This window comes from Candoia aspera, chromosome 17 (genome assembly GCF_035149785.1).
Source record: "Candoia aspera isolate rCanAsp1 chromosome 17, rCanAsp1.hap2, whole genome shotgun sequence".
Taxonomy (NCBI): Eukaryota; Metazoa; Chordata; class Lepidosauria; order Squamata; family Boidae; genus Candoia; species Candoia aspera.
The window spans coordinates 3,420,012-3,435,706 of record NC_086169.1 but is presented as its reverse complement, the minus strand read 5'-3'; the positions used below and the strand labels follow the sequence as shown (position 1 = coordinate 3,435,706).

Sequence of the window (15,695 nt, the reverse complement as noted above, 5' to 3'; positions counted from 1 at the left end):
ATTTCCTTCGAAGGTGTCCCAAGGCTGCTTAAAAGCCTGGAGGTAAAATTTTGCAAGGGTTAGAATGAACTTGAGAATTCGGGGCAGCGAAGGATACGCCGGTTAATACCGATAGCGAGGTCTGGGCAGGTGAGTAATGTCCTGGGTTCGGATTTTTCCCAATCTTTTCTCCTTAATCTCTGAGACTAATTCCTGTTGGAAGGGAATGGGGTTTTGGTTTGAAGAAACAGATCTGAGATGTGCACCACGCCACTCTTTCGGTACGTTGCTACCTTCAGTTTTCCAGCCACTGGGAGACTCCGATTCCCTTCGGTCTCAGCCGGCTTGGGCAGGGGGTGATGCGAACCCCATAGCATCAGGGAAGGCTCCTGGTGTGAGTCCAGACATGCAGAAAGAATATGGGGGTGCTGAGTCTGCTGTATTTTTCCCTGCTGGTTGCCTTGTTCCCTTAGCCAGCCAGTTCAGGCAAATTCAGGTTCCTGGTTGGAAAAGGGCTTTGTTGTTTTAAAAAGAATTTTGGAAGGGACATTCGCGCAGTGTGAAAAAGAATGAACTGTGATGTTTAGAATTGCTTGAACCCCCCCCCCCCTGCCAAACTGGCAGACGTCTCTTGTCTGCAGAGCTGCAGTCACCGTCCTTGTGAATATTGAAGGCTTGGAAGATAGTTTGCGGACACCATCTTATTTTCCAATCACGTTGCTTCGCTATTTGTGTTGACTGGGCTGCTATTAAAGTTTGGAATTTCCTTTTTTTCAGGGCCTTTGCAGTTGCGAAGAACCGCTTGGGGCCTCTGATCTCCTAACGTCCTGATTTTGCAACCCAGTGTCAGGCATCAGGGTGACGATGGAGTTCCGGACAGTCCATCTTCTCGCTTTGGTCTTCTTGCTGGGCCTGGCCAAGGTGGCAACAGGTGCGTTTTGGCGAAGGGATGCTTGTCTTCCCTCAAACCTTGAAAGTCCTCTTCCCCAAGCATGCAACTCCTTCCAATTTGACTTTGTGTCAGCTGTTTGGGCTGGGTAAAAAATTTGGAGAATGAGTTTGCTGTTTGTTTACAAACAGGGACAGGAAGAGAAGGTGGATCCTTAACTTAAATTGGCAAAGTTCCTGCCTTTTTTTTTATGAGGGATGTTGGAAGAATTCAGGATGGATCTGGCTACCTCTGACTCTAATATACCACTTCTGGTTAGTGGGATGTGACAATGAAGAATCAGAATCCAGGCCTAGCTACTTGGCTTTAAAAAAAAAAAATCTACTTCTGAGAATCCGTGCATCCGCAATTTTAAAAAAAATACTTTTTGCAACTGGCCCTCGCTGTGGTTGTGGGCTTTAGCGTTGCAGTTTAGAAGAATATAAAGCAATGGACGATGGGAGAAAATCTACCTCTGTGGTTGCTAGGGATTGAAAGCGACTTGCTGGCACGTGATCAATCAATAGGTTTTAAAGCCTGGCCGGGTATTCTTAAGACCGCTTCTCAACGGGGGTCCAGCCTGGCAAACGGCAACAATTTGGGATTGGTTTTGGCGCAGATATTTTGGAGGCCCAAGAAAGTCCAATCAGCAGCAAATACAAGAGATCCATCGTCTTGGGAAGCGGGGAGGGAACTGAGCGCAGTTGGCTGTCTTAACTTGGAAGTGGCGAATTGCACACTGGCAGAACTTCCCTCCCTACTTCCTCAAAGATGCCGGGATTGAGACATCTCTCCCCCATTTTTGTAGGGTGGTAAGTGATTTGTTGAGCCTTCGGGTTTATGAGTATGTCTGTCAGCCTTCCCAGGCAGACCAGACAGGAAACACGGCCGGATAAGCTAATTCTACTTTATGGTAAAGCTATATTGACAGAACCTTGCAAGTCTGAAAGTACAATTCTCCTGTCTCTGAAAAACTAGGGGGGATCCCTCCTGAGCCTCTTTCCCCTCCCATTATGCAGCTGTGGGCTAAGCCCTCTCTTATCTGACCGTTCCTTAGGCAGCGTCTTTCCCCCCCGTTTCTCAAGGTCCTTCTCACATACCGTCAGCCTTCCCAGGTAGACCAGACAGGAAACATGACCAGATGAGCTAATTTGAATTTATTTTAAGGCCACATTAACAGAATCTTGCAAGTCTGAAAGTCCAATTCTCCCCGTCTCCTTTACAGCCCGAGAAACTAGGGAGGGTCCCACCTGAGCCTCTTTCTCCACCCATTATGCAGCTGTAGGCTCAGCCCTCTCTTATCTGACTGTTCTCTAGGCAGCGTCTCTTCCCCCCGTCTCCCAAGGTCTTTCCCACATACAATTACAATATCCCTCTCTCGTGTCGATTGCCCCTTCTTCCATCCAGGCAGCAGACCTTGTATTCGGAAGTATTTTGGCTGTGACGCTATCGTCTGCGTTTGCAACCGCACGTACTGTGATACCCAGGATCCTGTCTCCCTCCCTCCCCTTGGCCAGTTCGTCATGTACGAGAGCAGCAAATCTGGGAACCGGCTGGAGCGCAGCGAAGGGCATTTCCAGAAGAGAATGTCAAGTCCAGGTATTTCTCCCATGGATGGGTCAGGACTACAGTTCCCAGAATTCCCAGCCCAAGTGGCCAGCAGCTGGGTAAGAAAGAGAAGTCGTGATAGTAATGTTCTACCTGTGGTCTTCCCTTTCTCCTATCCCTCCTTCCCATTTTTAGATCTTCTCCTGGTTTTGGAGGTGGCCCAGCGGTATCAAAGAGTGAAAGGATTTGGGGGGTCCATCACCGATGCAGCCTCCATAAACATCTTGTCTCTAACTCCGGATGCCCAGAAAAACCTACTTCGTTCGTACTTCTCGGAAGAAGGTGAATGCCAGTGCAGGGGGTTTAGTGATTGAGGAGGGATGCGGAAGGGATCTACAACGAATTGAGTTCACACCGAAGTTAAGGTGGATGCCCGTTTGGGAATTTTAATCTGCGTTTGAACTGGAAAAATGAGCCTAGCTGCCAGAACAGTTTGCAGGTGGGACTAATGAAACTGCCCTAACCTTTGGAGTTTCAACTTGAGAGCATGGCACAGAGGAAGGAAAACAGGGAGGGAGGAGGAAAAAATAACCAGGCCAGGCTTGTTTCTGAAGATGCAAATTCTTAGCATGACCAACATGGCTGAAAAACAAGTCGCCTGGTGGAACCATGGGTTAGAGATAACAATAGACAATGATCTTATTTGGATTGTTAATGATGGAAGAATCCAGTTTCCTTCCTTATTGCCTGAACAGGAGAGAGTTAACTGAAGGAAGGAGAATTTAAGAGCTCAGATTAATGGCACTGATTAAAAGGAAGGTTAAAGTTGTGACATAGGAAGTTACCTTTTCGCCTATATGTAGGCAGTTCAAGGGGACATCGCTGGTATCCTGTTTTTGTTTTTGTTTGTTTGGTTTATTTTAAAGGGTGGAGGGTAGCATGTCTCCGATTCGCAATGGTGAGACAATCTGGATCTGTCCTCCTGTTATAAAAGGCCAGATGAGAAATGACTCTCTCACGCCATTCCGCGGATTGTTTCTTTGGCGTTGATTTGAGTAATTGGATGGCTTTGCGCAAACCGAACCAGAAGGCATAGTTTACAACCCAAGTGAAACACAGCCAACAGATCCCTGCCAGGCTCAGTGCAATGCAGGAACCAGCCAGTCCAATCAGCATCGCAACCCTTTGGTGAAGGCATTGTACAGGTAGTCCTCACTTAATGACCATTTGTTTAGTGAGGGTTCAGACTTACGACAGTGCTGGAAAAAACCAGCTTATGACCGGTCCTCACACTTACAACCATCGCAGCGTCCCCGCAGTCACGTGATCACGATTTGGGCACTTGGCAACTGGTTCACGTTTATGGCCGTCGCAACGTCCCACGCTCACGAGATCACCATTTTCGACCTTCCCGGCTGGCTCATGGCCAGCAAAGTCAATGGGGAACCTCGTGATTCGCTTAACGACCACATGGTTCGCTTAATGACATGGTGATTCACTTAATGACCACTGAAAAAGTTGCGAAATCGGGTTGGCTTCATTTAATGACTGCTGTGCTTAGCAACCAAAGCTCCGGTCCCAATTGTGGTTGTTAAACGAGGACTACCTGTAAAGTTTGGACTTAGACTAGAATTTGCTAACCAAAAATCTCAAGGTCCGTTGGCAGCATGGCCAGATAAACAGTGGTCGGAGTGCATATAAGCTAAGTTATTATGGTCAGACACCCACTATTTCCCTCCTCCCGTGCACCGCAGGGATCGAATTCAACCTGTTGCGCATGCCGATGGCCAGCTGTGACTTCTCTATCCGGACATACACTTACAACGATTCGCCGTATGACTTTCTGCAGAAGAATTTCAGCCTGGTTGCAGAAGACCTCCAAATGAAAGTAAGCTTTCTCCAAGGGGTGGTTGGCGCAGGGGTGGGCAGGCTCGGCAGGGGCCCGTGCTTTTGATCCCGGTTTTTAGAGGCGCTTGGCAAGGCCTTCTGCCAAGTAAAGGAATTGGGAACGTCGGCAGAAGTAAGCTGCAGTGTAGAATTTGCACCACACAATTCTTTCGGTGCGACACTGTCTTCAGTTCTCCGGCAGCTGGGAGACTCCAATTCCCGTGGGTCTCAGCCTTGGGCAGGGGCTGATGGGACCCTGATAGCATCAGGGAGAGGTTTCATGGTGTGAATATGGGGGTGCTGATTCTTCTGTCTTTCTCCCTGCTGGCTGTGTTGAACCCTTAACCAGCCTAGTTCGAGCGATCCACTGGGAACTTGGGCAATTCCCAGTCCTGCACAGTGGGGGTGCCTGCCAGCCTTCCATGCCCAATTTGAGGATGCACCAATCCATCCCCAGTCTTGATACGACTTTTGGGGAGCCGGGAGCGTGTTGTGAAGCTGTTTTACGAGCTCTGCAAACTTTACTTTCCCCGCCTCTTGCTGCGATCTCGTCTGTGACGATGTTGCTGCGGCCGAGTGAATCAGAATGAGCGTCGGGAGAAGATGTTCCTGGTTGGAATATCTGGAACGGGGGTTGCAAAGGGTATCCGTTGGGAACAGCCGTAAACGGCTCTGGCATGTTTGTCTGGGCCACCGTATTGAAGAAAGACTGAAAAAGAACCAGATCCCATTTAGATGCACTTGGATCTCCCACCAAATAGCCACCTTGCTTCTGGATGCTTTTAGGGGATCTGCCTGTCTGTCTCCTATCAATCTTCTATCTGTTTTCTAATCTACATCTATCAATCTATCTACTAATCTATGTCTGTCATCTTCTCATCTCTCTAGTTTCCAGTCTGTCTTCAAATCTGTCATTATCTTCTAATTATCTTTCTCTATATCTATATCTATTTCTAATCTATATCTACTAATAGATTAGAAGATAGCTGTAGATTAGGAGAGAGATAATAGAAACATACATTAGACCATCTATCTGTTATCTCTCTACTAATCTAGAACATAGATATATTCGATATAATGTATCTACTAATCTATCATTATGATCTATCTTTCTAAGCTATATCTGTATATTCTAATGTATCTTTCTAATCAATCTATCATTATCTCTTTTAATCTATCTACTAATCTATCATTATCTGTCTTCTAATTATATCTCGCATCTGTCTATCTATCTATCTCTATCTCTATCTCTATCTCTATCTCTATCTATATATCTATCTTTCTCTATCTCTATCTATCTATCTGTCTATCATCTCTCTCTCTCTCTATCATCTCTATTTTCTAATCTGTTTTCTAATCTATATCTAGCATCTGTCTATCTATCTCCTACCAACCTACCTATCTACTAGAGAGATGCGGCTTGGACAGTGTAAAGCCCCCCCCAAACTTCCTTTTTTTGTTCAGGACAATGGTTTTATTTCTGGATATCGTGCATTTCATGGAAATCCAGCTGTTTTTTCTTATTTTTCAGGGGCTTCTCTGAATTTTGGGGACCACTTTTTCCTTGGCAAATTGGAACGCCCCCCCACCCCCAAGATCCTACTTTGTCATTTGCCAAAAGAGCATCTGGACCTTCCTGGTCTCCGACTCGGGGCTGCCGTCGCGGGTCTTCGTTGACTCCCCCTTCCTTCTCCCCGTAGATCCCGCTGATCCATCGAGCCAACGCCATGTCGAAGAAGCCCATCTCCTTGCTGGCCAGTCCGTGGACTTCTCCGATTTGGATGAAAACCAACGAGGACTGGAAAGGAAAGGGGTGCCTGAAAGGGCAGGCAGGAGATGCCTTCCACAGAACCTGGGCGGATTATTTTGTCAGGTAAAACCGGCAGCCTAATGTCTGCAGGGAGCTGTCTTTATTTGGGTGGGAGAGCGCCCTCTGCAGGCGGAAAAGGGTACTGCAGCTCGCAGTGTCGCCCCCTGTAGTTGGCTTGTGGTACGGAGACCTCCACTTTGCCCATTCACCTCTCCAGATGGTGGAGAGCAAGGCTGCACCTTGCGCTAACAATAATTTAATAATTTATCTTATTTATTTAGCAAATGTGTATGGGCTTCTTAACCTCCTTCTTGTCCCCTCCAAATGTGCCGCCCGAGCCTTCCTTTGCAGAGAGGCTGAGTGGATGGGGGCAAAAGGCCTCAGATCACGGCCTTCCTCTGCGTAGGACTTCACAGAGATAGAACCCCCAATTTGCAGGAACCAGACCTAACCAGGTGGAGAATACCTGCAGAAGTATTATTACTAATCATATTATGAAGCTGGGGATTCAGTCTTGCCTAGATGAACCATCCTTGGTGAATGTTCCTGACATGATGGGCTTGGGGCAGAATTTCTGGGGTCTAGGCAGACCACCCTCGTTTTTTAATTTGAGATGTAGGGATGGTTTGGGATCGGCCCAAGGCTTCAAGAACAACAATTGGTTTGTATAAACAGTGTTAGTAATCAATTCCCATTCATGCTCTTAAATCACTGAGGCTTACCTAACATCCCTCAGCAAGACTGACTGGGCACCAGTGAGGTTTCTGGAGAAGTTGGTCTTTCAACCAGCCTTGTGATGCCAGCCTCTTTTTCCAGCCTGTGCAGATTTACAAGCCTTGCCTGTATTCTTAAATCCTCCTTTCATGGTGAAATTTACTGTTCAACAGTAAATCTCAGGTTCATACAGGCAGTCTTCACTTAACAACCATTTGTTTAGTGACAGTTCGGACTTACAGTGGTGTTGAAAAAGATGACTTACAACTGGTTCTCACACTTACGATGGTCACAGTGTTCCCCAGTCATGTCATCATAATTTGGGCACATGGCAACTGGTTTGCATTTATGACCGTCACAGCATCCCGTGGTCACGTGATCGCCATTTTTGACCTTCCTGGCTGGCTTCTGGCAAGTAAAATCGATGAGGAACTGTGTGATTTGCTTAATGACCACGTAGTTCACTTAATGCTCATGGTGACATCATCGCAGGTTGTCGGCTGTTCCAAGTAAAGTTGCCTTTTGCAATTGACTATTATTATTATTATTATTACTAATTTCGGATACGTACTCACCCAGGGATATGCAGATGATACCACTCTGATGGCTGAAAGCGAAGAGGAACTGAAGAGCCTTATGATGAAGGCGAAAGAAGAAAGTGCAAAAGCTGGCTTGCAGCTAAACCTCAGAAAAACCAAGATTATGGCAACCGGCTTGATTGATAACTGGCAAATAGAGGGAGAAAATGTAGAAGCAGTGAAAGACTTCGCATTTCTAGGTGCGAAGATTACTGCAGATGCTGACTGCAGTCAGGAAATCAGAAGACGCTTAATCCTTGGGAGAAGAGCAATGACAAATCTCGATAAAATAGTCAAGAGCAGAGACATCACACTGACAACAAAGGTCTGCATAGTTAAAGCAATGGTGTTCCCCATAGTAACATATGGCTGCGAGAGCTGGACCATAAGGAAGGCTGAGCGAAGGAAGACAGATGCTTTTGGACTGTGGTGTTGGAGGAAAATCCTGAGAGTGCCTTGGACTGCCAGAAGGTCAAACCAGTCCATCCTCCAGGAAATAAAGCCAGACTGCTCACTTGAGGGAATGATACTAAAGGCAAAACTGAAATACTTTGGCCACCTAATGAGAAGACAGGACACCCTGGAGAAGATGCTGATGCTGGGGAGAGTGGAGGGCAAAAGGAAGAGGGGCTGACCAAGGGCAAGGTGGATGGATGACATTCTGGAGGTGATGGACTCGTCCCTGGGGGAGCTGGGGGTGTTGACGACCGACAGGAAGCTCTGGCGTGGGCTGGTCCATGGAGTCAGGAAGAGTCGGAAGCGACTGAACGAATAAACAACAACTCACCCAGGCTCCTTGTCCCTGCTTCCCACTCTTAGAATTATTTATCTTCTATTGGTATAAATTAGTCCCTTCCCACAGTCACAAATGCTATCTCAGAACCTTTATAATGACGGTGACTGTATTTTCTTGGAAAAAATGAAGGGCCAACTTGAAAAAGGGGCAAATCTGAATGAGGTTTGTAAGGATGAAAAAAATTAATTGTTGATGTTTCTAACTTTGCTTTACAAAGGAATATTCAAGAGCCAAGCCAAGAAACACTTTACACAAATGCATATTCTAATAAAAATATCTAAAATCAAACAAGATACATCAATGTATTTAAAAAAGACAGTTCAATTTCCATATTTTTCACATGAATGTGAAAGACTGAGCGTGAAGTGATACCACGTGTATGGTGTAAATTAAATGACCAAAATAAAATATAATAAAAGTGAGGTTTAAAAAAAATAGACACAGGTAGTCCTTGCTTAACAACCACAATTGGGACTGGAATTTTGGTTGCTAAGTGAAGTAGTCATTAAGCGAATCTGACCTGATTTTACTACCTTTTTTGTAGCAGTCATTAAGCAAATCACTGTGGGCATTAAGTGAATCACGTAGTTCCCTGTTGATTTTGCCTGCCAGAAGCCAGCTGGGAAGGTAAAAAAATTGGTGATCATGTGACCGTGGGACGCTGTGATGCTCGTAAATGCGAACTGGTTGCCAAACGCCCAAATTGTGATCATGTGACCATGGCGATGCTGCAACGGTTATAAGTATGAGGACCTCTTGTATGTAGATTTTTTTCAGCACCGTCATAAGTCCGAACCATCACTGAACAAATGGTTGTTAAGTGAGGACTACCTCTAAATCTACAGGACAGCTTTCTGAAATAGAAGACTGGCCTTTACAATAAAGGACATAATGGTCACTGTGTTTATAAAAAATTCAGCCCTGAATTTTGAGTCAGAATCTTCTCTGGTTCTCAAGAGTTTTGTTTAAACTGGAGCCATCCAGTTGTTGCTCAAAAACAGGTTCCCTGGGGCAGAATGAATGGAAAAAATTGTTCCAGACTTCTAAACTGCTTGTATCGTCCCGGCTGGCTCTGACTACTTCATTGACGTACGTTTTTGTTTTTTTTTTCCATTCCTTCAACTGCAGATAGCTCCGTGGAGTCACGGGCAGTTAATCCAGTTTGGAAGATGCATCTGGCTCTTGTTAAAATAATGTGGTTTTTTACGCATTGCAAAGAGTCTGGATTTTAAGGTGTTCCCTACACCCCTTTCGTGGGAAGTTGAAAACTCCCGCTGAGGAATCAAAACAACATATGCAGCCGGTTCAGCTGCACGCGGAGCCACGCTGCAATTTGATGTGCAATGTGCCGATTTGTGTCCTGTGGCCGAGGAGCAGTGCGTGAACCATGCCACCATGGTTTGTTCAACAAGCCGTGTTCTTTTATGGCAGCTACCTTAAGAGCTTTGGCTGAGTTTGAAAAAAAAAACAAACCCGTCTCGAGTTCAGATTCTAAGTTGCTCCAAGCCAGGCCAAAAAATAACACGATATTATAAAAGCTCGCAGGTCAGTCGAGGGCAGCTAAAATTGATTTTGTCAAACCTTTGCCTTGTAAAGTTGTTGCCACCCCAACTCCCAGGATATTCTCAGCTTAAGTGTTGCAAGTTGATAGCAAAAAGAAGGAATTTTGCACAGCGCGAATCTTCCAACCAAGTATGGTCTCTCTCATTATTTTTGAAAAAAGGTAGGAATAATTGTATGGGTCTAGTCCTCATGATCTGCCTTCAAACACCAAACTGCAATTAGCTTAGTACTGTCAAGGCTGATTAGATGTCCTGAATTTCAGACAGGAGTTTTTTTTTTTCCTTTACTGAATTAGAACCCGGACCTTTTGCCTGGAAGCTGCAAAAATTAATGGCGTCTGTTTCCCTTTGCCAGGTTTCTTGATGAGTACGCCAAGCAGAATTTAACCTTCTGGGCTGTCACTGCTCAAAACGAGCCTTCCTCGGGGTTCGTGCAGAATTATCCTTTCCAAACATTGGGGTTTACAGCAGAATTGCAGCGGGACTTCATTGCGCTGGACCTCGGCCCTGCCCTGGCCCAGAGTTCGCACAAGGGCATCCGGCTTATTATCCTAGATGACAACCGAATCCATCTCCCTAAGTGGGCTAAAGTGGTGAGTGGCCTTAGAACCGCAAAAACAAAAGGCTGTAATTCCCCAGGGCTGCGGGCTTCCACCCCTCCCTTTTGTTTTAACTTTAAAAAAAATATATTTTTTTTAACAAATCAAGCTTCTACAAGTAGTCCTTGCTTAACGACCACAACAGGGACCAGAATTTGAGTCGCTAAGCGATGCACCATGTGGCCGGCCTCGATTTTACAACCATTTTTGCGGCGGTCATCAAGCGAGTCACTGTGGCCATAAAGCAGATCACGATGGTTGTAAAGCAGATCAATTGTTTGCAATTGATTTTTCGGATCAGTAGCTGGCTGGGAAGGTTGCAAATCATGATGATGAGACCGCGGGATGCTGCAAACGGTCGTAAATGCGAGCTGGTTGCCAAGCGCCCAAATCGCAATCGTGTGAGCACAGGGGTAGTGCAATGGTCATAACTTTGAGGATGGGTCGTAAGTAACTTTTTAGCCCCGTCGTATCTCTGAGCCATCGTTAAACAAATGGTCATTAAGCGAGGACTGCCTGTAGTCCTTAAGGCTTGGAAGGTGGATGATGTCATGAGTAAGGATGGCGAGCAGGGGGCTCCCATCCAGGCTGTAAAGCGCAGGCGTAGTACTGAGGAATTAAGCAGCCATTCAAAGAGACACAGATCAGGCCCGCCTTAGCCTTTGGGGTTTATCTGTCTGGGTTTTCCCACGCTTCTTCAGTTTGTTAGGATTCTGTTTATGTAGCAGTAATAAACACTAGAGACCTGCTCCTCGTCTCAGCGTGTGTCTCACTGTTAGGACAGATGGTGCCAAGGTTCCCCTAGCACGTAAAAATAGGTTAATCAACTTCCTGGAAGTCTTGAAAGCTTGGTGCAGGACTGCAGGAAGCTGTAAAATTCTGATTTTATATTTATTTTATTGTTTATTTTTTAAAATTATATATTTACATTTGTACAATGTTTCTTTTTAATTGATATTTAACTGCTATTGTTTTAAACTCTTTGTAAACCATCCAGAGTCGTTTCAAGATGGGCAGTGTAAAAATATAGTTAGTTAGTTAGTTAGTTAATTAATTAATAAAACGTTTAAAATACCAGCTTAAACGTATCTTGGCTGGCAAAACTTTTTGGAAGATGTAGATGCAGTTAAAAAAAAAAAGTAATAGAAGGGATGATCATCTAATGGAGAAACTGACCGGCAAAGATTTCAAGGCGAAGGAAGGAAGGTAGGCCAGCCCTTGCTTACCACTGCTCTGCGGTGTAGACTTTTAGACAGGTAAGCAAAAAAAAAAAAGGAAGGACCTTAATTGCCAGTCTCAAGCTATTTAGGAAGAACAGGTGTTGAAAATCATGATTAAAGTTAATTGCTAATTCATGTATAGTAAGAGATTCGGGACAGGAACAGGGCTGAGAAATATCTGAAAACGTCCGAGATAGTCTCCTGTTCTTCTCCACCACATCTCCTTTTTTTGCTGCGTTCCTTTTCAAAGATTACAAGGCATTGCTTCTCTTCGTTAATTCCTCAGCCCTTCCGGAAGCCTTTTTAGGAGCTAAGTGTCCTTGGCCACAATGTGGAAGGTGGTGCTTGAGGACTTCCTGGTGGTCTCCCATCCCAAAGCCAACTGGTCTGAGATTTTTCAGGCTTTTTAAGAGCAAGAAGGCGAGTTCACCTGGAGGTTTTCAAACAGGCCAGATAGTACTCTAACTGGGATGGTGTAGCGACTCCTGCGGTTCTGCAGGGGGTTGGACTGGATGACCCCAACTCTGATTCTGTGAAGTCAACCAGCATCCGTCTTTGCCTTCTAACTGTGTCACGACATGCCCCATCCTTTTCCATGGCCAGGTGTTGAGCAGCGAGAGCCAAGCGTATCGTTACGTCCACGGCATTGGGGTCCACTGGTACTTGGATTTCATCAGCCCCATCAAGGACACGGTAGAAACCACCCACCACCTCTTCCCAGATTATTTCCTGATCGCCACCGAAGCCTGTGCCGGCTCTCACTTTTGGGAAAAGGATGTTATCCTTGGCTCCTGGGCCCGGGGGGAAGAGTACAGCCACAGCATCTTGGAGGTACGACGGCAGACCTGGGGAAGGGAGGGAGATAAATTATGATGAAGGGAAGAAAGAAAGAGGGAGGGAGGGAGGGAGATGAAAGAGAAGGAAGGAAGGAAGAGAGAGAGATGAAGGAAAAGGAAGGAAGGGAAAGATGGATGGATGGAAGGAAGGAAGGGAGATGAAGGAGAAGGAAGGAAGGAAGAGAGAGAGATGAAGGAGAAGGAAGGGAGAGAAAGCTGGATGGAAGGAAGGAAGGAAGGAAGGAAGGAAGGAAGGAAGGAAGAGAGATGAAGGAGAAGGAAGGAAGGGAAAGATGGATGGATGGAAGGAAGGAAGGAAGGTAGATGAAGGAGAAGGAAGGAAGGGAAAGATGGATGGAAGGAAGGAAGGAAGGTAGAGAGATGAAGGAGAAGGAAGGAAGGGAAAGATGGATGGAAGGAAGGAAGGAAGGAAGGAAGGGAGATAGATGGAGAAGGAAGGAAGGAAGGAAGGGTGGAAGGAATAGAGGAAAGAAGAGAGGAAGGAAGGAGAGGCAGGGGAGGAGAAAGAAAAAGAAGGAAAGGAAAGGGAGGAAGGAAGGAAGGATGAGGCAGGGAGGGAAGGGCTTGGCATGCCATCCTCCCCCTCCCCAGAGATCCAGAGATCCTGACTCTTCCCCATCTTCCTTCTAGAACCTGAATCACCATGTTGTCGGTTGGATCGACTGGAACCTGGCACTGGATTTAGAAGGAGGCCCCAACTGGGTTAACAACTATGTGGACAGTGCGATCATTGTGGACTCCAGCAGCGACAGCTTCTATAAGCAGCCCATGTTCTACCACTTGGGGCACTTCAGGTGCGACTGCCTGGCATGGGTGGAGAGTGGTGGCCGTTGAGCCGCAAAAGAGGGAAATTAGGGGGTTAGGATTCGCGATGAAACTTCGAATAAGATTCTGGTCTTCTTGGTTCTGAAGAAGAACAGAAACAGAGCTGGGTTGGACAAAGTCAATGAAGGGAGAACTGGCTCTGTCTCGTGCAAACTCAGTGCAAATGTGGTGAAATTCAATTCGGTCTAAATGATGGGATAGGAAGGCCCCTCTTTATGGATTTGGGGGCGTTATTCCAAGGGTGTACCAGGTTTAGGTCCACCCTTGATCATAGATGCTCAACAGGGAACTTTAAGCTCAACCCACCAACCTTAAGATCAATCTTAAACTCAACCCACCAACCTGAAGCTCAACCTTAAATTCAACCTTAAGCTCAATCCACCAACCTTAAGGTCAATCCACCAACCTTAAGCTCAACCCACCAACCTTAAGTTCAACCTTAAGCTCAACCTTAAGCTCAACCCACCAACCTTAAGCTCAATCCACCAACCTTAAGCTCAACCCACCAACCTTAAGTTCAACCTTAAGCTCAACCTTAAGCTCAACCCACCAACCTTAAGCTCAACCTTAAGCTCAACCCACCAACCTTAAGTTCAACCTTAAGCTCAACCTTAAGCTCAACCTACCAACCTACCCTACGGGGTTGTCACTTTGGGAAAAAGTGGAGGGGAATGCTCTGTGTACTGTCTTAAGACAGAGCTTTACAAGGAACCATGTTCCCCCAGTTTGTGCTCCTGCGTTGCTAAACCAGGGTGGATCCTTGCTGGCTTCTACCTGGTGAGATCCCTTCATCATCTCCTCCTTTTTCTCCCTACTTAGCAAATTCATTCTTGAAGATTCTCAGCGTGTTGGGCTGACGGTTATTGAAAGTTTTGCTAATGTTAACTTGGAGCACGTCGCCTTGCTTCGCCCCGATGGATCCATGGTGGTGGTTGTCCTTAACCGGTGAGTGTCAGGTATTCCAAATGTGTATTTAGCCGATACTTTGAAGAGCCAAGTTTCTAGTCCTCATGAAGGCTTTCCATTTTTTCCTTTTCAAACCCCCCGCCCCACCCCAAAGCACACTACCCAAGGTTCACAATACAAAGTTAGCCTGTCCCTTGACCAAAGTTCATCCAGAATCTCAATTCCACCGTGATGACTTTTTGCTCCATTCTGGAGTCAGAAGAGAGCAGGGCGGCCAAAAAAGGTGCCCATTTCAGTGGTCTGAATCTGGCTTTACTTTTTGAAACGAAACGAGGCGTCAAAGCCTCTAGCCGCCCTCCCACGCTCACTTTCAAGGCCCGGTGTTGGGAGATTTCAGCCCTTCCTAAAAAAGGCAGGATATTTGCGACCTGCTTTGCCTCCTTTGGACGTCGCGGGCTACTTTTAAAGCTTCTTAGCCACTAAAAGGTGGTACTTTTTAAATGCAGTTTGGGGGAGAGAGTAATGGTTTGTTCCAAGCTTTGGAACGTGGTGTCTTCCCAAGGGCAGGGACTGTTAACCTCACTCTCCTCTGGAGACCTTAGCCAGGCTGTTGAAAGGAAATTTCAGCTGCTGTCTACCCATTTTACTGTATTTTAGAAAGTCCTCTTTAGAAACCCTGTGGTTCATTAAAATGTCTTGATAAATACGTTGGGAGTAAAAGGGAACAGTTGGAGTTGTGGGTCTGTTTACCCAAAGTCTTGTAATTGTGTTTCTCCTTCCCCTTCCCCTTCCCCTTCCCCTTCCCCTTCTCCTTCTCCTTCTCCTTCCCCTTCCCCTTCCCCTTCCCCTTCCCCCTTTTTTCCCTCTTCTCTTCCCTCTTTTCTTCCTTCCCTTCTTTTCCATCTCCTTTCTCCACAGGTCTTTGTTCAACGTCTCCATTGGAATTTCTGATTCCCTTGGGTTTATTTTAACCGAAATCCCTGCCAGCTCCATCCAGACCTATCTCTGGCGGCGCCAGTGAGGAAGGAGAAAGAATAGAGGGAGGGAAGGAAGGAAGGAAGAGGGAGGGAGGAAGGAGAGAGAGAAGCCAAGTCAACTGGATAGTTTGCTAGCCCTTTGGGGAGTTGAGAGGTTGGTTCAGCCCAATGGATTATGCTCTTCATCCTCACACTGGGAGATGGATCTTTACAATGGCTGAAGAAGCTGAGATTTGATGTTCGCTGTACTCTTTGGGTGAGCGAGACCAAGGATGCTGGAGTGATTTCCAGTGCCTTTTTTTTAAAACTGGTGTGGTCAAAATGAATCCAAACCAAGGTGTCCCCCCATCTTTTCTGGCTGGGAATTGTATTACGGATGCTTTTCCTGGCACGACTGTTGGCTTCACGCATTGTCAAGCGCTGCGCTGTGTTGCCCAATCATCTGTGGAGTGCGCTTGATTAAGCCACAGATCGTGGCTTATAAGCTGCAGAGACTGCTTCTCACAACT

General features: G+C 46.1%; 1 protein-coding gene across 1 annotated transcript; it reads left to right on the top strand.

Moving 5' to 3' along the window:
• The first annotated feature begins 756 nt into the window (after nt 1-756).
• On the top strand, nt 757-15,493 carry LOC134506525 (lysosomal acid glucosylceramidase-like). The gene is made up of 10 exons (XM_063316747.1): nt 757-910; nt 2,315-2,506; nt 2,651-2,797; nt 4,210-4,343; nt 6,043-6,215; nt 10,158-10,395; nt 12,225-12,452; nt 13,109-13,272; nt 14,123-14,248; nt 15,128-15,493. Exons 1-10 carry the CDS (start codon nt 844-846, stop codon nt 15,228-15,230), a joined length of 1,572 nt encoding a protein of 523 aa, XP_063172817.1. The 5' UTR covers nt 757-843; the 3' UTR covers nt 15,231-15,493.
• Nucleotides 15,494-15,695: the final 202 nt, after the last annotated feature.

Excerpts from the sequence above, each read along its gene's own strand:
- LOC134506525 (XM_063316747.1), top strand. The coding sequence starts at position 844 with ATGGAGTTCCGGACAGTCCATCTTCTCGCTTTGGTCTTCTTGCTGGGC. Across the intron at positions 4,344-6,042 it reads CAGAAGACCTCCAAATGAAA|ATCCCGCTGATCCATCGAGC; the intron begins GTAAGCTTTCTC and ends TTCTCCCCGTAG. Across the intron at positions 13,273-14,122 it reads TACCACTTGGGGCACTTCAG|CAAATTCATTCTTGAAGATT; the intron begins GTGCGACTGCCT and ends CTCCCTACTTAG.